Source organism: Molothrus aeneus, chromosome 8 (assembly GCF_037042795.1).
Source record: "Molothrus aeneus isolate 106 chromosome 8, BPBGC_Maene_1.0, whole genome shotgun sequence".
NCBI classification, from domain to species: domain Eukaryota; kingdom Metazoa; phylum Chordata; class Aves; order Passeriformes; family Icteridae; genus Molothrus; species Molothrus aeneus.
The window spans coordinates 7405936-7431626 of record NC_089653.1 but is presented as its reverse complement, the minus strand read 5'-3'; the positions used below and the strand labels follow the sequence as shown (position 1 = coordinate 7431626).

The 25691-nt window shown below is 43.7% G+C and overlaps 1 protein-coding gene across 1 annotated transcript in view; it reads right to left on the bottom strand.

The window, feature by feature from the left end:
• Nucleotides 1–25691, bottom strand: part of ANK3 (ankyrin 3) — a 192890-nt gene that overhangs the window by 72357 nt on the left and 94842 nt on the right. The window contains exons 16-23 of the mRNA XM_066555067.1: nt 25183–25281; nt 21299–21496; nt 18732–18830; nt 11190–11288; nt 10996–11094; nt 10583–10678; nt 7449–7521; nt 7194–7256 (exon numbers count right to left, since the gene is read on the bottom strand). Coding sequence (XP_066411164.1) covers nt 7194–7256; nt 7449–7521; nt 10583–10678; nt 10996–11094; nt 11190–11288; nt 18732–18830; nt 21299–21496; nt 25183–25281 — 826 coding nt within the window. The remainder of the gene's footprint in view (nt 1–7193; nt 7257–7448; nt 7522–10582; nt 10679–10995; nt 11095–11189; nt 11289–18731; nt 18831–21298; nt 21497–25182; nt 25282–25691) is intronic.

The following is a 25691-nucleotide window of genomic DNA, read 5'->3' as shown; positions in this document are numbered from 1 at the left end:
GGCCCGCCTTCCACCCTGGGTATTTCTCAATACCTTTTGGAAGTTGAAGTGTAAGACGGGACTTTATAAATTAATTTATAGTTTTTAAAATGAAGCGCTCCGCGCTGCCAGGCTGGTTTGCGAAGGTGAGCGCTGCCCGACCCCGCTCTGCCCGTCCCCATCCCCGCGGCGGGGACAAAGCCGGGCCCGCCGGGACCCCGGGCACGGCCGGGACACGTGGGACACGGCCATCCGCACGGAAAGAGATCCTGAGCTGGTTTATCCAAAACAACCCCCAAGAGGAAGGAAAGCTCGATGTAGGGAGAGGCGGGCAGGCGCCACAAAGGGTTAACGGAGCAGCTGCCCGGCGGGGAGCATTTGCATGCCATTACATCATGCAAACCTACATTCCTGCATTGACAGAGCACGTCCAAAATATGCCTTTTGCGGTGCTCGGGTCCCCCCCGCCCCGTTCCCACAACAGCACGGAGCAGAGAGCTCCCGCAGACTCACGGCTTGCCGATATTCACTCTGCCCCTTTGTTGTGAACGCGTTCTAGGTGTGTTACGTTTAAATTGCACAACGGAGAAGTTTAACAAACAGCGCGATCCCGAAGGTGAGTGACTCCCGAGCCCAGACTCACGTTTCCCGCTTTCATTCAAGGAGTTTAGACTAGTTTCCATTCACTAAACTCAGGAAACCACAGGCGAGCTCCGGTTTTAAACTAACAATCAAGTCTAAAAATACCCCTTCAGCTACTGCTTCGCAAACGGCAAACAAACAGACCAACTTTCTCCTCCAGCCCAGCGACAACCAGCATTTTAAGCAGCAGTTAAAAAGCTAAAATGTCCACAATACACCGTAAAGCATTCAAAAACCCGAAACAGAAACATGATACATCAAGCGAAACTTTAAAAAGTCTTACTGTTTTGGAAAGCCATTTTCACCAGCCTGGTCTATAAGATTTTTTCCCCCTGGTGTTTCCAAGAATTCCTATTAGTCCTATTAGTCCTTAAGCAGTGATTTAGACTTAATCTCCAAACCAGCACAAGCAAACTAATCCCTGTGGGTCATATTCGCTTTCTACACAACAACTGAGATCTTCTTAACATCTTGATCTCTTCGTATGTATTTTAGGACATGTGCATCTTTGTCCTCTCAACTCAGATTAAAGTTCTTTGCAAATATTAAACAAAACGAAAAGTACTAAGTTTAAAAAAAAAAAAATCCCTTCTTAATCACTCTGCAGACATCCCTTTAAAGCTTCTGCTGATTGGATTACAGCCTCCCTTGGCAAGCCTCTTGAATGGTGACATAAATGCAGGCACTCCAGTTATTTGTATGTAAATAGGGGTGCTGCGAGGGTGTAGTTTTTCTGTAACCTGATGCCGGGGCTGCGCGGGGAGCGCGGGGCTGCGGGGAAGGCGCTGCCTCTGCCCGCCCTCCCTCCCGGCCGGGACTGGGGGAGGGAGCCCGGCCTGGGCGCACCCCGGGGCCGTGAGGGGGGGAGCCCGGCCTGGGCGCACCCCGGGGCTGTGAGAGGGGGGGAGCCCGGCCTGGGCGCACCTCGGGGCCGGGGGAGGGAGCCCGGCCTGGGCGCACCCCGGGGCCGGGGGAGCCTGGGGGACCCCGGGGCTGTGAGGGGGGAGCCCGGCCTGGGCGCACCCCGGGGCCGGGGGAGCCTGGGGGACCCCGGAGCTGTGAGGGGGGGAGTCCGGCCTGCGCGCACCCCGGGGCTGGGGGAGCCTGGGGGAGCCCACCCTCAGCACAGCCCGGGGGGCTGGGGGAGCCCAGCCTCGGCACATCCCCCGCCCTCGGTGTGGGGGGGCTGCTGGACAGAGAGGAAACAGGACCGAAGCTTGGGAGACGAAGAAGCGAGAGGTCCGGGTGACTTTCAGCAACTACCAACTGAGCCACTAAATTTGGAAACTTCTGCCCTTGCAATACCTGAAGAAAAGCGCTACGCCACCGTAAGGAGCAGAGGAGGCGTTTTCTTTAAGGGCATCGTTTGTCAAAGGCAATGAGAACGAACCCCCATTCAGTCGAGCTGTAAAATACATCAGATGTTATCCTGCTCTGCAGCTAATCCAGCCGGGGCAGGATTACTCTGATGAAATGCTCTCATCAAAGGAAAAACTGCATCTAGGAGTGGTAATTTCAAAGAATTCCACACATTGTTTTGTGATCGTGGGAGGCTGGGGCAGAATGGGTAGTGCACGTTTCAGCAATCCCGTTCTGTTTAATTAGGTGCTGCAGCCTAATCTTCTACGCTCCAGGTAACACTGAGCACCGTGTTTGCTCTCAGCACACGGAATTCCTGCGGAGAAGGTCCCAGGGAAGAGTGAAGACAAAACTCCGAACACAAACAATAGAGAAATGCCCAACAATGAGGCACCGATGAAAAAACACCAACAGATACCGCACTGCTTTGCTGCCTTTGTCATCCTTCCCTTTCCAACAGGCTACAAGTTGAAGAAAGGTGATGTCCCTGCTAATGGTTAAACACAGCTATCACAAGTAAACAGCTCAAAGTCCAGGGAAAAACAGCAGCAATGGGTCAAAGCAAGGGCCCATCAGCTCTAGTGTACCCTGTCTCAGACAGCAGCCACATTTCACAGCAGAGTATGGGAACATGGACCAGCGGAAGTACTCCAAGACATTTTTCTAGCTGGCACTGACTTGAGCACATGTTTTCTAAACCTGAAAGAGGTTCATATAGTCATGAACACGTTTATGGTTGGTTTTCTTGGTTTTTTTTTTTTTTTCCTTTTTAAATTCTTCCAGTTACGCTTTGAACTAGTGTAGATTTTTTATGCTCCCCACACCAAGGACCCCTGCGAGGAGTCATAAAAGTCAACTACCTCCTGCGGGAGAAGCAGCCCTTTCAAGCTGGATCTGCCTCTTGTGGTTTCACTGATGCCACATCTTTTTAGACTTCTGGAGACCAGCAAGCACTGCCACTCACTTTGCCACCCATTTTATATTCCAGCCTATCCCTCACTCAATTTGTTTGGTTTTATTTTCCGGGATAGAAGGTTCTACTGTTTTTAGTCTTTTCCCCCTAATAATATTTTTCTTACTTCTTATCATCTTTCTCATCCCAAGTTTTCCCTGTTTTTCTGGTCCCCCAGCATGGGAACTGCAGCTGGGAACTGCAGGAGCACAGGGAAGGTGTTCTTTTTAGAGGCCAGTGAGAAATACAGGCTCTCTGGCAGCAGGAGAGAAGGCATCATGTGGCTTGGGAAAAGTCCCAGACAATATTTAATCATAGGCTGGGATCCAGATGAGCATTTGTCATTTGGCTCTGCTAAAGATACCTGAGGATTTTGCCACTCCTTCATCACAGCCTATCCAGAGCTGTCTCGATGGCAGAAGAGGGAGAGCCACAGGGAAAAGGAGGATGTTTCAAGTTGTAGCCAAGGCTCTGGTTTCACAAAGTATGGAGAACAGCCAGTACCAAACCACTGAAACTTTTATGAACCTGTGAAATTTTATGGAGCCAAAGAAATTCTAAAAACTGAGCTTATAAAATAAACCAACCCCTCCCAAAATGACCAGTAACAGATTTTTCATGCATGGTAGTGTTCTGACCTGTCTTAAATGCACTCACAACTGCTGTATCTTAACATCTACTCAGGGATCAGGCAGTGTGCATTCATGTTCTTTTAGGACATCTGTCTAATCTTCCAGGGATTGATTATCATGATATTTATTCTTACTGAGGCAGGCATCTCCATTAAATGGGTTTAAAACTGTGTCCTGGTTTACACCCAAAAGTTTGTTATCTCCGGAAGGCCAAATGAAAAAATAAATAAATTCAAAGTTCAAGAATAACTGGGTTTTGATAATGTCTAAACTCTCCACACCAGATTGGGTTTATGGATTGAATTTTCTCTTTTTGCCCTTCACTGCTCACAGTTTCTCTCCTCTTGGTATCAGCTTGCTTGCTGTCCCTTCCCCTCTGGGACAACAGCAGCAGCTTCAGGGAGGGCTGCAGTGACAGGGCCCATGGCAGGTTTGTGGCAGGCACAGCAGGGCTCCAGCTCCCTGCACCAGACTAAAGCTCCTGCAGCTGCCCAGAGGGATGCTGAGAGGATGAGCACAGCTGCAGAGGAGGGGATTCCTTCCAGGCCTCCTCCTGCAGACAACTGGAGTGGAGCTTTACCACGGTTGAGCCCTGCTCCCCACCAGCTCCGTGGCATGGGCATAGGGCTGGGACTCCCAGCTGCACGGGGAGCCAGCTCACAGCTGGAGATGGTGAGAGGAAAGTCCCAGTTCTCCCACTCTCAGGTTTACATTTGTAAGATTTGCAGTCTCTTCAAAAATAAAAGCACAGCACACGCTCAGCATGCGTTGAATTGCTCTTCTACAAACTCTGCTGTGTATGAAGGTGAGCCCTCATTTATTTTCCCCACAAAATCATGTTCACATCTTTCAAAAAACACTTTTTTTTTTTTTTTTTTTTTTTTTTTTTTTTTTTTCGGTGTAGCAGTTTCCCAACACTTAACCTCACTTGGGCAGACTTGCCAGAACAGTCTAGGAAAAAGAATTAAAAAAATATCTCTTCTCAACCAGTTTGACTCCAAACCAAACTGTCCTCAGCAGGGAAGAGAAATTACACAATTCCCATGTAAATACTTATTTAGTGGGCACAGCAAGACATAAAACACAAGGAAATGGTTTCCTGACATTTGTCCCTGAGCTCTGAGTTTCTACTTTCCAAGTCTTCAATTTCTCTTATGAGAGAAACCTTGAGGGTTGTGGCTCATTGAGAAGCCATTCAACAAGTCTGTCTCACTGAAGAGTTTTGGCTGATGATATGAACACCAGCCAAGCCAGGGAGAGCTTGGATTTGTTTGCTAAATTTGTGCCTTTCTCCCACTTGGAAATCAGCTCCCTGGCTCAGAGATTTGTCAGAGTGCCTTACCATCTTGAACAGATTTGTTTCGACTGGTGTGAGTGGATGCTCTGTACATAAATACCCCACTAACACTGAGTGATGGGCGTCACCGAGTTGTTTTTACAGATCTGCAAGTCAGGGAAGAGACACAGGCCAGTGGTTATCACCTCAAAGCCTGTAATTCATCACAAGCCTTGCAAAACCCTATTATCTGATTTGTGAGCTCCCTTTCAGCCTGGGTTTGAAAAAGACCCTGTCATCTCAGCATCACAGAATGGCCTGGGTTGTAAGGAACCTTAAAATCATCTTGCTCCAACTCTGCTGCCATGGGCAGGGACACCTTCCACTAGACCAGGTTGCTCAAAGCCACATCCAGCCTGGCCTTGAACACTTTCAGGGATGGAGCACCCACATCCTCACTGGGAAACCTGTAATAGCTCCTCACCATCCTCAAAGTGAAGAATTTCTTCCTAAGTTTGAATATAAACCTACCCTCTTTCACCTTAAATCCACTCCCCTTGTCCTGTCAGAACATGCCCTTGTAGAAAGTCCCTCTCAAACTTCCCTATAGGTCCCATATAGGTACTGGAAGGTGCTCTAAGGTCTCCCTGGAACCTTCTCCAGGATGAACAACCCCAAGTCCCTCAGCCTGGCTTCACAGGAGAGGTGCTCCAGCCCTCTGATAATCTTTGTGGTCTTTTCTGGACTTGCTCCAGCAGCTCCATGTCCTTCTCACGTTGGGAACCCAGAGCTGGATGTAGCACTCCAGGTGGGGTCTGCTGAGAGCTGCCCATGGTGCTTTGGATGCAGCCCAGGACACGGCTGGACATTTCTGGGTTGCAAGTGCACATTGCCAGGTCATGTTGAGCTTCCGTATATAAATACCCAACACCTCAAGTTCTTCTCCTCAGGGCTGTTTCCCAATCCATTCTCCACCCAGCCTGTATTTATGCTTGGGATTGCCCCAGTCTGAGTGCAGGACCTTGCACTTGGCCTTGCTGAGCATCATGAGTTTCACACAGTCCCACCTCTCCAGCCTGTCCAGGTCCCTCTGGGTGGCATCCCTTCCCTCCAGCAAGTCATCCACACCACAGAGCAAACCTGCAGAGGGTGCACTGATCCCACTGTCCACACTGCCAACAAAACTGTGAAATGGCACCAGTTCCAACACCAGTCCCTGAGGAATGGCACAAATCACTGGTCTCCCTTGGACACTGAGTCTTAGAACACAACTCTGAGTGCCCCATCCAGCCAATTCCTCAGCCACAGAGCTGTCCATCCATCAACTCTCCCTCTCCAGTTTAGACACAAGGATGCAGAGCAGAACTGTTTATGTATAAATGACTCTCTCAGCTCCCCTGGCAACAACATGGATGCAGAACACAGTCTGCAACATGCAAGGAACCAATTGTACTACCTGCATTCCTAATTGTTGTTGTTGTACTGAGAGTTAGTGATGAGAAAAAACCTCCACAGATTTGGCTTTCAGAAGGATCCCATAGGTTACAATTGACATTTTTAACTCCAGCACCCAGGCTCCCCACAGGATGTTTCTGGTCTGTACCTCTCTGTGCAGAGGGACACAGCAAGCTCCTGCCCTGCTCACTCACTGTTATGCATCAGTGTTCCTGTCAGCTGAAACAATGCAGTGTTTTGAGCAGGACAATGGCCCAGGAGAGCTATTTGGGAAACATGTATGTATGGTAAGAACATGATCCTTTTGGAACTGCACAATGACAGATGGGGAACAAACCAAAAGCCTCAATGCATGAATTAAACAAGAGCTGCACACAAAGAACTGAAATATCTTTTACACCTTGCTGCTTGAATGCTATGAAAATTAGAAGTAAATACATCAATAGGGATGAGGAAAGACAGATTGACTAAAGAAAAACAAGAAAATTTAATCCAGTCATTTGCTTTAAAAAAACCAAGAACTTTTTTCTTTCTGCCATTGACTTTGACTATCAGCCATTTCTTCCAAAATGTTTTGATACCTTACCCTCTTGTCCAGTATATAATTTTTCAGTTCAAACAATAAAACATTCATTTACTTTATAGAAGCAGCAGCAAAATTATTATTCCAGGAAAGTGAAGGTAATTTGATCAAAAAATCGTAAGATATTCAGAAAAAAAGTTAGAGGATTATCAGCAATAGCTCAAAGAATTTTTGAAAGCACTCTTAATTGTAAAGCAGAAGTTATTGTTAGTGGGATAATAAGAAAATTATCTGAAAGGATTAGTTTTCAGACAGATGAACTAAAAGGAAGAGGAATAAGTTAAATATCAGTGCAATACAAAAATGCACAAATACCTTCTTCAACATCAGACAAATATTCAGCATCACTGAGTATTTCAGGGGCATTGGCTTTACGCACTGCATGATTTAAATAAACAAAACAATTAAAGAAAAGCACATACTATTGATGTGTCAACAAAAATCAATGTACAACAATAACAGATGTGCAATGACCATATCCAACTAATAATGTGTGTTAGTCTTGGGTTTTTTAAACAGACATTTCTTACAACCACAAAGAGTGAAAAAAAAATCTAAAATTTTTAATACCTTCATCATCAGACATATCAAGAACTTCATTCATGGTTTCTGGTACATTCATTTTGTGCTTTTCTGTAACAGTCTGTAATAGAAAAAAAAGTAATTTTAGAATGCAGCCATAATTTTTCTCAAAATTCTATTTATCTTTAAAATTAAATGCAAGATAAGGTTTTTATCTAAGTTAGAAAACCAACATAATTTTTAGCTTCTTATTCACTTCCTATTTTAAAGATGCATTGAACTATAAATTAAAAAAACTACAGAAATAGGCAATATTGTATTTGTTTTTTAAACTATGTTCATATTGGCATATCAGAAAAAGCACGAGCAGAAAGCTTAGATGATGATATCAAAAGAAGAATCACATATACTGAAATGAACTTCATTTTAGGGGCTTAATAAGAACTCCAGGTAATCATCTAAATTTTGAGCAAGGAATATATCATCTCTAATAAAACCAATCTTCTGAGGGAAATATTTCTCCTTTGACATCAGAGGAATTCTGAAATTTGGGAGCAGCTGAACCTATGTGAATTTTTTTCAGAGGTGCCTCAGCATGAATTGTGTGTTTTTCCCACAAATAAGAACAATTGTAACCACATGCAGGCTAAATGATACCCCTGAAGGGCTTTGTGCATGAAAGACACTCAGAAGCGGTTGCATGGTTTTTATCCCTATGTTTATATTGATTCAGATTCAAAGACCAATATAAAGAAAAACAAAAGCAGAAAAAAAATATTTCTGAATGCACCTGAAATCTGTTCCTAGAAAACCTGTATCCTGAGAATGACATGCACATGTACTTTTTACTTTTCCAGCACAACAACCACTGGTAGAGGTCTGGGTCAGACCAGAACTTCTGCAGAGATACTTTTCAAGGAGTGCAGTGGAATTAAAAACAAAACCAACCAAACCAAAACTAAACCGCAAAAAAAGCCACACACACACACACAAAAAAACCCCAACAAACAAACAAAAAAGCAAACAAACAAACAAACAAAACCAGCAAAAAACAACAAACCCCCCCCCCCACCAAACCTAACCTCAAACAAAAACCCACTCCCATCTTTATGGGGATTTTAGATTGTATTTTTTTAACCACCATTACTTCTCATGCTTCATATGCAAATAAAAAATGATTAAGAAGTTCAGGATGGCAAATAGCCTTTCCATTTTCACTTATTTTAAAAGATTTCAGTTTTTCTCAGGCCTTATGAGTACTCACTTGGCATTTCATGTTTCTTAGGCTACTAACATCACTTAATATAGGCAGAAGAGTTCCTCCATGCTCAAACATCACAAAACCTACAGAAAATCCTCATGCAATTCATTTTGTGGGAATTACTTGCAAAGCTTTTTAAAACATTGTTAAACCAGCAAAATCACTGGACTTTTTTCCAGATCCTACTGGATTCAATTTTTTTTTTTAATTGGTGTTTGAGTATAAATTATAGTAAAATTAGCTATGTTAATCCCTGATGCCTTTAAATTTAGCTTTGGGAGTTGTGTAGCCACAAGCCTCAAAATGTAAGTCTCAGCAGTCAAACTGAGTTTTTAAAACCCACAATTGTAAATCAGATTTCACATCTAGACTTCCAAGATCCCAAAATTACACACTGATATGTAGCATATTCTGATTTTAATGGAAATTATTTCTGGGCTTTTCTTGAGAGTAGGTATTTGAGGTGGTATAGGTCTTTCAGCATCTAACATTTCCTCCAGCACCATTCAGAGCCTGACCCACCATCTCTCTACTCTTCATCTACAGAAGATAAATGGTCAGTCACTTTATGCAGGACAAACATTCCCAGCATCTTGGTTTTAAAAGCTCAGAACAGCCTTGTGATATTGAGAATTTTTAGCATAAATATGTGGTTTTCCTGCAGCTATCTAACTGAATAGTAGGTAGTCATTCAAGTTTTGCTATCACAGAAAAATTCTCCATCAAATTTCTCTGCATGGCAAAATGTTTTGTAATCTTTCTAAAGAGAAATTTATTAATGAGAAAACAGAGAAAATATGTAAGGAAAAAAACAATCAGCATTACTTTCTAGCATTTTCCACTATATCTTATTGTTCTGAAATTTATTGTTTGTGTGGTGGATTTTCTGTAAACTACTGAAACCACAGCCAGAAAAGTCATAGGAAGAAAGGGTGCATGCAGTAACAGAACTAAAATCTGCCTGTCATCCCAAAAGCTCATCATATTGCAACCACCTGCTTGCACAGAGACCACACAAAGGGGCAATGACAAAACATGGAACACACACAGTAACTGTTTTCCACCCCTGGTATGTCTAAAACCACATACATGTGCATTTTATCTTTTTAATCAGAAAAAGAAAAATAGTTGCTGAAAGCCAATATTCTGAATTTATGTTCTTCAGACCCAATTCGGGCTTTATTATTATGATAATGCATGGAGGTACCTTGCCTCAGAAAACTTCAGAGAGCAATTTGGCAAAACATTAGTGAACAAAAGATCCTTCTGAGAAATATTCTGCATTCTGTGAATGTTTCTGACAGCAGGTAATGTTTGACAACTGCTAGTCCCTTCAGTGCCTCCTGGCTAATGCTCTCTGAGAGGCAGGACACACAAGCTGGAATTCTCATCCACATCAGGGAATGGGGATTTGGGGTTGCAGGGGCTGGCTGTGGCTGCTTGCAGAACACAGCCTTTCACCATCCCATGGAAGGGGCCAGAAACCACACAATGAGGAGCTTTCAAGTAAATTCCAACCATTTTTTAAAATACTGGAATGGGTCCTCTTAGGTCAAATTCAAGCCATTAAGCATCAGATGGTTGGGAAATGCTCTCAAGCAGCTTCTGTTTACACAAGCCTGTAGGAACATCTTTTCAGCAGCAAAATTGTTCCCTAAACAACAGGATGTGTGGACAAACATTTTGTGGAGAGACTTTGCAGTTGTGACCAGTCCTTTTTCTGGTTAGTTGGTACATCCTCACAGTGTCTACTACCTTAAAAACAGACAGCTCATGTTGCACTTAATATCGACTTTATACTGCTAAAAAGAAATAGGTGGCAGGAATTTTGGTAGTCGTGTAACTACACAAAGTTTAGTTATAGTCATACTCTGGCTTTGGAAAAATTCTTCCATTCCCTACTGAAGTCAGCTGTACTTACAATTGTAGTCATGGTCTCCTCTGTCACCACCTTCAGCGTGTCAACAACTGAAATGTAGCCAAGTCGCTTAGCAATGGCCAGGGCAGTGTTTCCATTCTAGCAAATGAAACATTCGTAACACAAGTTGAACATTAGCAAGGGGAAATGTAGGAACTGCTGGTTAATTACAGAAGAATGTAAAATAAAATAAAAATTGTTTACATTTTCTGATGGAAATAAATATTGGGTAGTAGGATATATAAGTGGGATGAAATGGGACGAAAATGAGGAGGTTTTCAGATGTTTGTCCTTCTCTCTCTCTCATCAAATCTCTCTGGGAGAGATGATGGTGCAGAGGATGTGGTGGTGATGGAAACAGGCTTCCTCTGCTCTTTTCCTGTCCCACCAGGCCCATTTTCCAGGCCAGCACTTACCACAGTGAGCTCGTTGGGCGCGGCGCCGTGCTGGAGCAGGACATTGATGATGTGGGTGTGCCCCTGCTGCGCCGCCTGGTGCAGCGGCGTGTACCCGTTCTGCAGGCACCAGGAGAGAAAAAAGCAACCCTGAGGTGGGCACAGCACACACACACAGCAGGGCAGCCCCCCCAGGGGACAGCTGGGACACTCACCTTCGTTTTGGCATTGACTTTTGCAGAATGCTGCAGAAGGAAGTTGACGATTTTTATGTTTCCGTAGTGGCAGCCAACGTGCAAAGGAGTGTATCCCATCTAGAATGAACAGCAGCAGTTAGTAGAGGGGCATATCACACATGTGCCCTGATTTAAAAAAAAAAAAATTAAAAAAAGCAAACAGGTATGAAACAGGAAAAATCCCATTAAGCTTTAGTTCTTTGGACTATGTGAAAAATCCTCCAGCCTTGGGAAATACCACACTTCTTATGAAAGTCACCGAAAGTGCTCAGTGGATGCTTCCACCAGCTCCCTCAGTGCCTGCAGGTGGATCCCATCTGAGCCCATAGACATGTGTGTGTGTCTCTAGGTGATGTTGCAGGTTGCTGACCATTTCCCTTGGACTATGGAGAAGTTCACACAAGGTTACCTAATTTCAGTTGTATTAACACAGGCTAGGAGATGGTAGCTGTGACAGTTACTTTAAATTTGTGTGCGCCAATCATTTCCAATTAATGATGTACCCTTTGACATCTAAAGAAACTACTAACTTTGACAACCAGGATGAGTTAATCAGTGTCAGAAACAGCACTGAACTGAAATTCCATTGGCATCAGCAGAATGAAACTTTCTGCTGACTTATGTGAACATTGGATCAGATGCCAAATGACTACAAGGAACTTTTCCTGCACAGAATAATAACCCACAGTGGTAAGAACTGGAGCAGTAGCTTAAACATCATCATGAACTGAACACATGGACCTCATCTCACAGATATTGTTAGTCTAGGGTTGGCCAAATAACTTCCTGTTCCTAGGAGTGCCTGGAGTCTGACTCTCTGACAGGGCTCCCTGGCTGTCCAGAGCCTTGATTCTTCAGCAGAATGATGACTCACAGTCATGTACCTCAAACACAGCTTCTACAGCCCCTGCCTCTACATGGGCCAAAGATAAACTCAGTTTAAAGGATGGCCAAGCTATCAAAACAGTTCAAAAAACAGTAAAAAAAAAAATAAGGCTGTGAGACCTTGTCCTACAAAATCTTAATTCCCTTCTCCCTCTTCAATATACAGGCCTCTTAACATGACCAGCAAGGTCAAAAAAAAAAAAAAAGTCAGCATAAAACCAACTGGAGAGATGAAATCCAAAGTCAAGGACCACCTGCCAAGAACCCCCTGTGAATAGCCCTAAAACATTAAAATCTGGAGCATATCAGAGCGCCCAGACCAGCTGTGATCTCAGCTTTCCCTTTGAAGTGATCTGTAAAGGCTCCTCTCCAGCCTGTAACAATGAATACTGAGAAAGGAGCTCTCAAACCCCCCATATTTACTGCAGTGCAATGACAGTTTCCTTTTAGAAATGGTACACACAAACTTATACATGGTGCCTACAAAAATGGCTGGAGGAGCAATTACTGATGCTCTCTGTCACTCTTGACCAGTCTGCTGTTTAAATCTGAGACTAAGTGAAAACTTTTCCTCCTTCTCCTCCCAATTAACACTGGAAATCATGACATTTCCAGGGTCACAATCCAGCTGCATCTGAAGGAGGCTCCTCTGAAGCTCTGCTGTTGTGTGTGGCAGCTGGAGGGGTGTGCACTGAAAGGCAGCTCCTGCCATAGGCACTGCACATGTCCCCAGCAGCCTTGTGGGCACCTGCTGAGCCTGGTGGCAAAGCACCAGTCCCCTGCCTGAGGTCCTGGGAGCTCCCTTTTTAGTTTGCTGTAGCCTGTGGTCACTTTGTGTCAGGTCCTGCTTGGGCCAGCAGCCGCTGACAGCAGAGGGACAGGGATGTGACACCGTGTCACGGCTGGCTGGGCCTCAGCACAGGACATCTTCCTGCTCCCAGCCAGCAGCACGGGCACTGATGGCATGGCCAAAGTACAACTGGCCAGCAAAATGCCCTCTCAGTGCCTGAAACCTGGGGAGCATAGCCTTAACTTCTCGCTGAGAGCTCAGGTGCCTGCGCTCAGCTCCTGCCAGCTCAGGAAGGCACAGCAATTGTACCTCAAGGTCCCCACATGAACTAAGGTACTCTACTGACTGCTCTGAAACACTCCAACTGGCAGATTCTGCAATTACACAGTTAAATGAACAATAAAAGCAGCAAATCTCAAGGCTACTTGAGCTTGCTACTTTCATTGTCTATAGAAAGGTGCCTGGGAGGCTGAAATATTTTGCTTCAAAAGATAGTAATAATCAACCCACCCACAAACAGACAAAACCCCAAAACAACAAAAACTCCATTAAAAAAAAAAAAACCCAAAACCAAAAGCAGAAACAGAACAACAAAACCCAGCTCACAATTATATAAATTTCTGCACAGCCATTCAGGCTTAGTTATAATTACTGGCAAAGCACTAAGGGATTTAGGAGGCAGCCTAATATTGAAAAAGTTACTTCCAAGAAAACCAGGCCTTTTGTTTAACACAGCTCTAACAGACATCACCTTCTGGCTGTTTTAAAGAATGAGCAGCACCAGGGGAGCTAGCAGCTGGGAAGGTTTTATCAAAAGCTACAAGAGTAAGTGCCAAGAAAAAAAAAAATCAGAAATACTGAACTTTTCATTTCTAATGGAACACATAAAGAATCCCTTATTCTCTTGCCCTTCAATTTTTACTTTTGAGGGGAATTATCAAAAGTCTTGTATATCATGTCAGTGAATTACTTTAATATCCTCCACTGGCAATAACCATAAATCTTAACAGCTTGAATTACTGCATCTTTCTAGTCATGCTGACTCTCAAGCTGCTCAGTTTTTGTTTTTCTGCTGTAAATGTCAGACAATGAAGCTACAGCATTGTTGTTTACAGGGCTAGAAATTGCTTTAGATCCAAAGATCACAAAGGCCTGACTGAATGAAACAGGCAAACCTAGGTGTACACACACAGACACTTCCCTGCCTTGCTGAATCAGGACCTAACATGTTGCAGTACCTTGCAAAGGCTCATTATTGCATATTATCAGGCTGGAAATTTCCACAGAAACTTCTTGATAACAACTGAGCACGTACAAAGAGCCAAGGAGAGACAGATAATGCACCATGAAGATATACTGAAGACACCTGTATTTGAGTGTTTGTGCTGTAGGAAAGCGATTTTCTCTCAATAGTACTTCCCTCCCTCCCTCCCTTCTTCTTATCTCTTCCTGCATCTGAGAATTAGATATTCCAGTGGAAAAGCTGGATCACTGTTATGATCTCAGGCTGCTATGGGGCTCCTGTCAGAACAAAGCAGGCAGACCTGAATAAATCTGAAATAAAAATCCCAGCTCAACCTGGAAAAGAACACCGTGACCTCTCAGCCACCATTGTCTCCTACCAAAACTGCAGTTTTAGAAACAAAAGGCATTTTAATACTTTAATAACATTTGTTCTCCAGACTGTCATCAGCCAGGGATTGGGAGACCATCAATCCCCCCAGGTGAGCCCCAGCACCAAGAGCAGTGTAGTGACTGACTAAAAAAAACCTGCACTGAAATAAAAACTCCAAAGCCTGCCTTCCATCCTTGACTGAAGCTGCACTTTTCTCTCAGTCTTCCCCTGCCAGTCCATCACAGTACTGCTGTATCCTACAACCACACTCTCCAATGGAATAAACAGTGGAAAAATGACATGTGGGGACCTGCTGAGCCATGAAACAATATTTACTCGTGCCAACTACCAGCACAAAAGCCCTGAAACAAAAGCAACATCACATGTACCAGGACAGCTTTTGACACTCAGCATGACCACCAGAGAAGGGATATCTGCTCACAGCCATGGCTCCAGACTGATTTTCAACTCCCAATATTACTGTGAATGGATGAGCATGCTTTGTGTTAAGCATTATACTGCACAACACATTTTCAGCACCAAAAACTCTTCAGCATACCTAAATTCAGGCAAAAAAATGCAATATCAGAGTAGACAAGAGCTGCTGCCTTTGCTGCAGGACACTAACATGCCTTCTGTGAACACCAAATTCAAATATTAAAGCTTTCTAGATGTGAAGGATTTTGAAGCATGTCAAACTTTACCACCCAAAGTGTATTTTCTAACGTGTCTGAGTTTAAACCACCTAAAAAAATTTCATTTTCAAGTGGTAGAAGCAGCCTTATGGCCTCTCAGGCACTAGTTCTGGCCTGCTGCACCAGTGTTGTTTACACTTCAGCATTGATTTAGACTCCTGCAGCTCTGGGACTAGAGGCTATTTAGTTAATTGATGCAGCAAAACCAGAAGGATCTCACAACACAATTAATAAATGCACTTCATAAGCAGAAGCTATTCTTCCTTTCATGCCACTTTCTACTACAAAGGTCAGGAAAAAAATTTCTTGGGAGGGAAACCACCCCAAGAGAGACCCAGAGATGCAATTGTTCACTTCTGAGAGCAATTCTGAAAATGCTCATAACAGCCAGAACTGATCTTAATCATACAGACTAATCCCCTGTACAAGTGGTTTTCTGCTGGATTTTTTTTTCTTCCCTGATAAAGCTTCAAGATGCAAAATGTGTTTCTGCCCCATCTTCTCCTTTAACCACCTGAAAACTCCCCAGAGTGTGAGCAGGGTCAGAACCCCCATGTGTCAGAACTGCAGACTCTAGATGTTCCCCCAGGAAGGGTAAGTTATACATAAATGGTGACTAAAGATGAGGAAGATGATAGCTCATTGGTCCCTACTCAAGAGTTCAGTGACCTAGTGATATTAAATTAAATGACAGGGAGTGTTCTCCCCCTATTGACAGGTACTGGGCTGGAGTGACACAATCTGTGCTTGCTTATCCTGGGAAAATGAGAAATAGGATAAGGAGGAAAAATAAATAAATAAAACCAACCAAAAAAAGCACTGCTGAACAGTCATCCACACCCTGAAATCTGAGGTAAGAGAAGCACATGGATGTGAAATGGAGGGAAGAAAACAGGAGGTTAGTGGTGAGACTGCTGGTAGCAGAGATCCCCAGTATAATGTCACTCTGAGCTGTGCTGCTTCACTGACTCCTAAGGCACGGATGGCCACATCTCTGCTGCTGTGTGTCCAAAGGAATGAATCCCAACTGGACATGCTGGACAGGATTGTGCAAACATGCAAGCATAGCAACAGTGCCTCTCCAAAGCCAACTCAGCTGTTGCTTATCTTGTCCCCCAATGCCTCTGGTTTTAGAGGCAGAACGTACAGTTAATCCATCTAAATGGGAGAGCTTGTAACTGCAGGGCTGCTGTTTTACAGGGCAATATCTAACCCTCACTGTATAGAACATGAGGTCAAAGTATGGCCATTCTTAGAGCATAACATTTTTCCCTCACTGTAGAAATTCAGGGTTTTTCAGGAAGGAACTTGAGTGATCATCAGTTTATCCAGAAACAATTCCCTGCTAAAACACCTGGTACTGCATTGGCCCTTTCCTTATATCCCAGGATATATCCTTATATCTGGCAGACAGCTCCACATGGCTGACTCTGTGGAGCCTGCAGGGCTCACTGCTGCACAAACCCAGCAGATGGGACCCTGCAGAAGCCCGTGGAAGAGCACCAAGCCCATGCCAGTGCATGAGCATCGAGCTCTTTCCACTCTAACAGAGTCCTGCCAGGCATGTGGGCACCCTCTTCCCCAGGAGCAGACAGTGCCCTACAGCAGGGAGGGCTAACTGGGAGGACTAATTAGGAGGAGGAACAGGAAGACAAGATGCTGTGGATGCTCTTCCCCACAGAAGCCTACAGGAAGGAGAATTTCCCCAGACAGGTGACATCTTATAGCCCAAAGCAGTCCTGCTTAAATACAGCCTGACTTCACCTGACTTATGAGTCCCTGAGCCACTTCCTGACAATTATGGAGCAGTTCCATGGAAACAAGAGTGTACTGGGAAACTATTCTTTATTCACACTAGTTACACATATAACTGAGGAATGAGGGTAAACAACAAGAGATGTATTTCTGTCTTCTTTAAAATTATATATCCATTACTGACCATGCTGCACACAGTCAAATATGACTGCATTTTCTGAAGCTGAGTGCAGAGCTCCTGCAGCTGCACCAGGCTGTCCCTGGGACATGCCCTGCCTGCCTCTCAGCTGTGACAGTAGCTCAGATGTTTCCACCACCCTAATGTGACTAAAAGGCCACTGCAGCCCAGATTGGGATCCTGTTGGGACACTGGAGAGCCAGCAAAGCAAACACGTGTGTCTGCCTGCACCTGTCAGTATAAATGTCTCCTCAGACTGCTTGCTATTTGTGGGACAGCCAAGAGCACTGCACAGAGGGGCAAAGGCAAACACTCAGATGAGTTGTATGGCTTGGGAGGTGATTCAGCTCTGGCCAAGTCTAAAGAACAGGTTCTGCAATGTCCTGCTACTGAAACCAACACCAGGTAGAAACTACCTCTAGGAAGGCAACCACATCCATCTGAGGATATTGTGCAAAGAATGAACCAGGGCAGACCTCATCTACTACTGGGTGATCTGACAGATAAGAACCCTGACTGATTCTTCTTTAAAATACAGACTGAGGATATGTTACAAAAGTATAAACCTGGAGAAGCTCCTGGGATTTTAGCAAAACTCTTTCAGGTTTACATCAGGATAATATTACTGAAATCAGCAGTCAGTACAGTTGGAATTACACTGTAGAGAAATCAGATAACAATGACTTTTCCCTCTGCCACAGACCATAATCAGCTGAGCTGCAGCCAGACATGATGATGGACTCAGCCCTTTCTGAGCTGTCAGTGTAATGTGATGATATTGCTGGGCAGTCTGACACACCTGAACATTCCTGGGATGCAAGCACAGCATACTTGTGGCATACACCTGGCACAGAGCTGTGAAAGCTACTCCTCTGCAAAAGAGTGCAGGTCAGATGGTGAGACCCGGTTCATTTAGCTGATTTGATCTACTACAGTCCAAGTATTTGACCTCAACTGATTTCTTGCCCAGCTAAAGGAATGCCTCCAAGATCTAGACAATGCATGAGGAATGTAAGTGCAATCAACACTGAGATCATTATCATTAAATTCTGAGCACTGTACCCCATTAGGGAGCATAAAACCTCTTCTGCAAAGGGTCTTTGCTTCAGGACATGGATCTTAAAAAGCAATACTGTGAAGGGAGGTGTCATTGCTGGGGGTCTCAAAAGCCATCCCCAAGCACCTTGAAAATCCAGATCTCTTACTTAGGAGCCCAAACATTTAGGCAAAATTATTTTTAGGCAAGTAAATTTGAAATGGACCACCACTGCATATATGTATTTCACATTAGATAACAGTTCCCTTACTCACTAACTAGATCAATCCCACTTACCTTCAGTGAAGCACAGTAATAGGATACAATCTAAACCTATATTGATCTAAATATTTGGCAAGAAATAAGCTTCCTGCTCAAAGGCTGAGCTTGACATTAAACACCTAAGCTTATATATCTTCAGTTTTCAGAATATATTCTGCAATAATTTATTGCAAGGAACGTTTCCCTGCTGCAATTTCAGTTTCACCCTGAAATCCATTCCTAGCCCTGTCTGGAGGCTCATGGCTCCCTGGAAGGAAATGTTTCATGTGACAGTGATGTTCATACCTTTGTCTGTGCATCAACAGCAGCTCCCTGGTTAACCAGAACCTCTGCTACATTGACCCTGTCCTCTTGGGCAGCCAGGTGGAGGGGCGTCAGTCCGCTCTGGAAATCAGAAACAACAAGTAACAATCTGCAGAGGAGGCACATGACTACTAAAACACAAATTCAGGCATTAATAAAACTCTAAACATCCTTAAAGAAGTTACACATTCCACTTTCACAGTGTAAGGTGCTTTGTTATCACACTGTTGATCAGCAGGAAAGTACAATTCAAAAGCCAGGAAGATGATGCTTCTTTAAGACAAGGAACATTTCTCCATGCAGTGTTACATGTGGGATAGCAAATTAGAGCAATTTAAGGAAAAGTCACACAGTATTTTTTCCCTCCTAATTTACTCCCCTATAATGAGTCAGACTTTAAAAGCAATATTGAATCATTGTTTACACTTCTGCAAGTTTTTTACAATCACTCAGTTTTATCCTTAGCTTTTACTCCTCTATGTGATCATTTTCAGACATAAGCACAAAAGAATAAAACTGCATTTCTCTGAGATCAGGCCCATTTCTCTCTGCTCAGAAAATATACAGACTTGATAGAAAATGCATACTGATAGTAATTTTTCTTATTTAAAACTCAAGATCTAAATATCCTTAGAACCTCAGAAAACTATGCAACTTTCTGCCACATAAAAGGGGTAGAAAATAAAAGGGGAAGGAGAGAGAATCTGCTGAGGAGATGTTGTTAGGAATGAAAAAGAATATCCTTTCCTTGGAAATTATGGTTAATTTTCTGTCCTGTTCCTACAGGAACAGCACCAAGGACAGAAGAGTAAGTGGTAGCAGTTGTCACATCAGGCAGGAACACTCACTAAGTCTCCTACCCTTGAGCCCAAACCCATACCCATGGTGCACTCCCTACCAAGGCCAGTTATTCTGAGATGGCCCCACTGCATTTCACTCCAAGATGCAATCCTGGTGACAACAAAGCTTAGGTCGGTCACCTGACACAAATATGTGACAGTAACCAACTATAAACTACCTAATGGAGCCTCCTAATGGAGGATATTAATGGCCAAACCTTCTAAAAAGATTTAGTAAGTGCTCAGTATGGGGGCTCTGAGTATGCAGCCCCATCCTGTGGGTCCTGAAGAAATAAATTCTCTTTTTACTCCCATTGCAAAACTGCAGAAGTCAGTGGGCTTTAAACATCTGGCTTTGAATGTAGAGGTGCTGTGCTCTGAGGAAATGTGCATCCCTGAGAGAGCACAGAGGGGAATTACTCCCCAGAGGTGGTGTTATCAGCACAATGAGAAACTGGAGATTACAACTGAACAGATTGCTGGATGCTGCAGGTAATTAACCTCTGGTGGCACTGAATCAATGTGCCAAGCACTTCAATCATGCTCCCTGTATTAGCCTCAGCAGCAAAATGGGATAGCCAATGGATGCAGAACATGTAGGTGGCAAATTTCCCTGTGGGGATACTGCATAAGCCCCCACACAATTAAGACTTGTGGGGAAAAAAAAAACAAATCTGCAAGAGAAGCTTTCTGAAGGAGGACCCACAGATAATCAAATTGGAAAGTTAGAAGCAGGAAAACACAGCAGCCCTGTGCAGAACACCTACTGCCTCAGAGGATACTGACTCTTCCTACCTGCTAAGAAATATTTTCCATGAATAAAAATTTCTATAGCCTAATTTAGCCAAACAAATACATTCTGAAACTGCAATTGACAATGTCAAATAACAATGTCTAGTGGGACATTTAAAGAACTAAGGCTGCACATTTGCTAGAAACACTACTATAGAGCAGAATTAATGGCCTATGAATTCACACATAAACTAAAATACCTCAACTTTCATTTCCTACCACCAGGAGAAATTACACCAAACGTCACTGTGGGCTAAGGAACATACCTTGGGGAGGAAGAACCACTTATATTAAGGAACAAAATCTCAGAAAAGTTGCTGTTATTATCCCATTAAAAAAGTCACCAACCTGAACAAGTCAGCTGTTACCATGAGGTGGTAATACTTGTTACCATTCTCTGGTACATGTTCAATTTTTTTTTGTTATAAAATATTATAGTGCTAAAAATGTTACCAAAAAAAAAGATACAAAAAAAGAGGATACAAAAAAGATACAAAAAATTACAATAACAATAAATTACAAATACAAAAAAAAAAGGAAATTACAATTACTTTTACACATGTAACACTTGAAAAATGGGCAGGCATATTCCTAGAGGCTGATAAATGACGAGTGCCAGCGCCACAGCTCCCCTGTGGGGAAGATATTTTCTCTCTGGCCATGCTTTGGCAGACCAGCATAAATTAATGCTGGATTGATAAATTCCACTGCAGCATGAGTTATCACCAGACCTCGGGTACTACAAAGGCTCCTTCAGTGTGACACAGCACGCTGCTCTTTGCTAGCAGAGATGACGATGTGCGTTCAGACACCTGCAGTGGCTTTCAGGGGGCAAAACGTAACTGCAGGGCCCTCTACTCCTCTTCCATAGACATACACATCACACACAGCCTCAGCCCCGGGCTGGGGCACACCCACCTTGTTGCTGAGGCTGACGTTGGCGTTTCTGGCGAGCAGCAGGGACACCATGTCCACGTGTCCGTCCTGCGAGGCGAGGTGCAGCGGGGCGATGCCCTGCCGCGTGACGGCGTTGGCGTCGGCGCCGTACTCCAGCAGCGTGGTGGCTATGTCCATCTGGTTCTTCTTGGCAGCTATGTGCAGGGGTGTGTAACCATTCTGCCAACAGAGAGCACTTCACTGAGAGCTGCTCATTCAACAGGGTGATAAATCACTTTTCTGTACCTCCTCAACTCTGTGAGTAATTATGCCATTAGTCCTAAAAATTCTGTCAAACTCAGTCAAATGCAATGTTAACAAGCTGCATGAACCAATGTATCTGACCTTTAGGCAATCTTTTTTTTTTTTTAGAGTACTGCTAGAAAGAGGAGGATTCTGAAGTAAATTTTCAAATTTGGGAAAAAATATCTTTTCAGGAAAGGACAATCTATAGAAATAGGAGCTTGAGTTTTGTTTCACAGAGATTTGCCCCTTTTCCTTAAATGTACATAAAATCTTTAACAAACAGAAGAGCAACATAAGTGTTCATAACTCAGAACAGCTGTTATTGTTTGGGTTTTTTTCCCATTTCCCAATGTGAACGAAAGCATCATGCACATGAAATATGGCCTTTCTTGCAGAATTTACCCTAAACCTTACTGACAAGCTGGTTTTTTTCAGATCAAGGGAAAACTGAAGCATGTAACTTTAGAGTCATGCATCTTTGTATTCCTTCCAATATGTGTACCCAGGGAGCCCACTACTAAAAATGCAGTATCTCTTGCCTGATACAATTTTGTAACTCTAAAAAGAGACAGATAGGCAGAAAATAGATAAATGGATATAAAGAATAACTGATCAGCACACAAATACCAAAACTCTGATAGCGGTATGACCACTTTGTGGTACAGATTGCAATGACTGTTTAGTCAAGAACTTCCTGTCTTTCAGAAATTTATTAGGCCTCATTTTTAAGTAAATGACAAATGTGCACACATTTGCACTTGAATAAGAGACAAGGTCAGGGGGGACGAGACCTAAGCTGCATAAACCATTTTGTATTTTTGTATGGCATCATAAGTGCCATTTGCATCTCAGATTACCATGCCCAATAAAATCTACCTACAGGCACAAAGCATTCACCTGGCTGGGCTCCTCCCTGCACCCACAGGGCAGCAGGGCTGGTCTAAAAAGGAAGAGATGCAGAGCAATGCAGGTATGAGCAGGGAATAAATACATGGGGACTTACCAATGATTACAAGAGAGCTTCAATAGGAAACTGGCAGCAAGAGATGCACAGCACTAGTTTCATGTGGAAAAGGTTCAGTAACCTTCAACATTCAATTAAGATTCAGTTCAGATCTTGGATACTAAGGTATTTGAAAATGACACTCAGGAAACACAGTGCCACAATCAATAAAGGAAGCACATGGCCACTGAATTTTCACTTTGAAGATAAAGTGCTTCAGGAAAAACAAACAATCTTCTCCCTTAGACTTCCTGCATGACACTGCCATGTAAAACAACCACTGCCACATGAGCACCTAATAAATCCTAAATACTACATGCTAAATCCTGCATATCTGCTAAAACATAACTCCTTGAAATGGAGCTCATATTACATTATATAAAATAACAAATGCAGTTTCTAAGCCTTTTCCTCAGAAATGGGCATATATTGCTTTCAGTGGAATGGACAGCAGCAGGTTGCCAAGAAAAGGCAAAAAGAGAGCTGAAAAATAAAAGCTGAAATTCAGCTCAGTCCCCGTTTGCATCTTCTCCTCATAAGGGCAGCACTCTGTCACAATGCATAGATGGAGAAGGGAACAGAGAAGTTCAGAAGGAAGGGTATTGGGTTATTCTGCTTGCTGGGGAAAAGAGTGGAAAGAGGGAAAATGGTTAAACATAAAAGGACAGAGGAAAATTAAAGCTTTGGGGATGGCATGATGAGGAAGAAAGGCACTGTGAAGTGGATGCCAAATTCAAATTAGGGATAAGCTGCACATGAAATTAGGCACAATTTTTGCCTATGAAAGAGAAGAATGGTTCATCAGGATAACTGTACCACAGCACTAGACTCTGACATGCTCATTTCCCATACCCTGTCACTTACGAATCTTCAGGGCAAATTTTGCTGGTCTTGGCTAATGAGCCACTCTTAAATTAAGATCAGTGTTAAAGACAGTAGTGTCACAGGAAAGGCAACCACTGATGGAACTAACTGTGGAGCCAGTGATGAGATATGACATAACATTTATTTACTGGACCACATTTACAAAAAGTACAGGAAATCATCTGCTGTTACCAACATCATCTTTTGGATGAGTGCACAGCGGGTGCCCGAAGCAACAAACATGTTATGGTTAATTTTATTTAGTATTGACGCTCTGCTGGCTGCTGCCGTGGCTCACTTGCTGCAGAGCACTAACAAATGCTTTCTTTTAGGCACACTTACAGCTGGCACTTGGAGGCCTGAAGTGGCAGCTGCAGAACTGCTCTGTTACAGATGGGGAAGCTGAGGTGACCTGACACGAGGGTTTGTGCCATGCTGTACCACAGTCTGCAGGGCTTCCACCTTGTTTGGACTTCCCAAGCCCTTGGCAGGGGCTGCTGCAATCCCTGTCCCTATAGGATGCACAGCTCCCACTGGCAGCTTCTTTCAGTGAAACTGGGTCAGTGCCTTCTCATCCTCTCCAGAAGGCCCTTCCTTCCCCCCAGTGGCATTTGAGAGTGCTGTGCTGCAGCAGTGAAAGATCAGAGATCACTCTGGCTGCCCCCCTCCCCGGGCACTGCTCTGGCAGATCGCCGCTATCGACAGCATTGATTTTAAGCTGTGCTGCTGGCAGCCCGTGTTTATTTAACTTCCCCCTCCTTGCACTACCAACCCTGGGACCCCCACTCCATCCTCTCCTGCAGCCATGCAGAAGGGCTCCAGGGTATGGCTGCACTCAGCCATGTGTGAGAGAAGGCAATCAAGGAGCACTGCCCATCTAACTACAATACTGGCTTTTCCATTAGCTCTCCCTTCTCCACAGGGCTTTTCTTTTGCAGATTTAAGGAAATTGTCTGGGTTCTTTCAAATTAGGTATTTCCACTGCACTTAATCTGCTTTAACCTACATATGTTTCCATCCTGCTTTACCTAATGTTCCTGCTCAAATATCAATTATACTCTGATTGATTATAGTATTTATCCATCCCATACTTAAAACTGGGATCCACAAAAGAAATACTTTAAGCTTCTCTAGATTCTCTTTGTTTTATGCACTACCAGAATAAATTTACATATTTATTCTTTCATATCCTCTGAAACCTTACACTAGGCATTGTCTTGCCTACAGTAAATTACAATCAAAGCAGGGCTGTGACTACTTTTATTTCTTGCCAGTCCATTTACACTGGGCTAGAAATATTTTGGTGAAGCACATGAATAATTACATATATTGTGCTGAGAAACTTATCTGGCCTCAGATGTCATCCTGTGGCACAAGCAGAAGTACCCATGCATAGCTGGGCTTCAACCCCAAGCTTGCCCTGCACAGATCTTAAGATGCAAAGATACAAAGTTGGCTAGCTTGGAGAAGTTACTGAAGAGGCTGGACAAATGAAAGCAAGGCTCAGCATTTTCTGAGACTGAAACTGGTGATTTAAAGTGTTTCTGCATCCTTATTTGCTTTTTTTATGGCTGTTTTATTCACCTGCAGGATTATTCTTAGCAGCTTTATGTGGACGTGAGACATTAACAAACAAGGTCACCGAGCCTCCTGTAACTGCAAGCATAACAGCCTAGAAAGAACAGGGGCAGACAGGGAATAAAGTGACATAAAAAGCCTGGGTATTGCTCCCCAGAGTGGGCAGTACTTGTACCTTGGCAGAGGCGTGAGGTGAAGCTCCCTGGTCCAACAGGAGGAGGGCCACCTTTTGATTATCGTAGTGTGCAGCTACATGCAGTGGTGTTAAACCGCTCTAGAAACACATGCAGAACAAACAAGTGCTGTTACAGACCCTCTCCAGGGGAAACTCAGGGGTTTGGAAAATTCCAGTAGATAAGGTGAAAAACCATATTTGTTACTCCTTCGTGTATCCAGAGTCTTTGGGAACTTTTCAAATCAAAAAATAAAACAAATTTGGAAATCCTTCTCAAGCTGTGAAAGCCCCGTTCACTTTTCCCAGGGAAGATGAAGAGAGAAGCACAAATCTGTGCTGCCCCAGGGTAAGGAGGTCACACCCTTGGCAATATTTTCCTTTTACTGCAGTGGATAAGTAAACTGCCCCTTGGATCTGTAAAAATCCAAGCTGGGCTGGTTTAGAAAGCTTGAGGTCCTATTGGCCTTTGCCCCCTACCCCATCACGAGAGCTGGGGAAGCAGAGCCAGC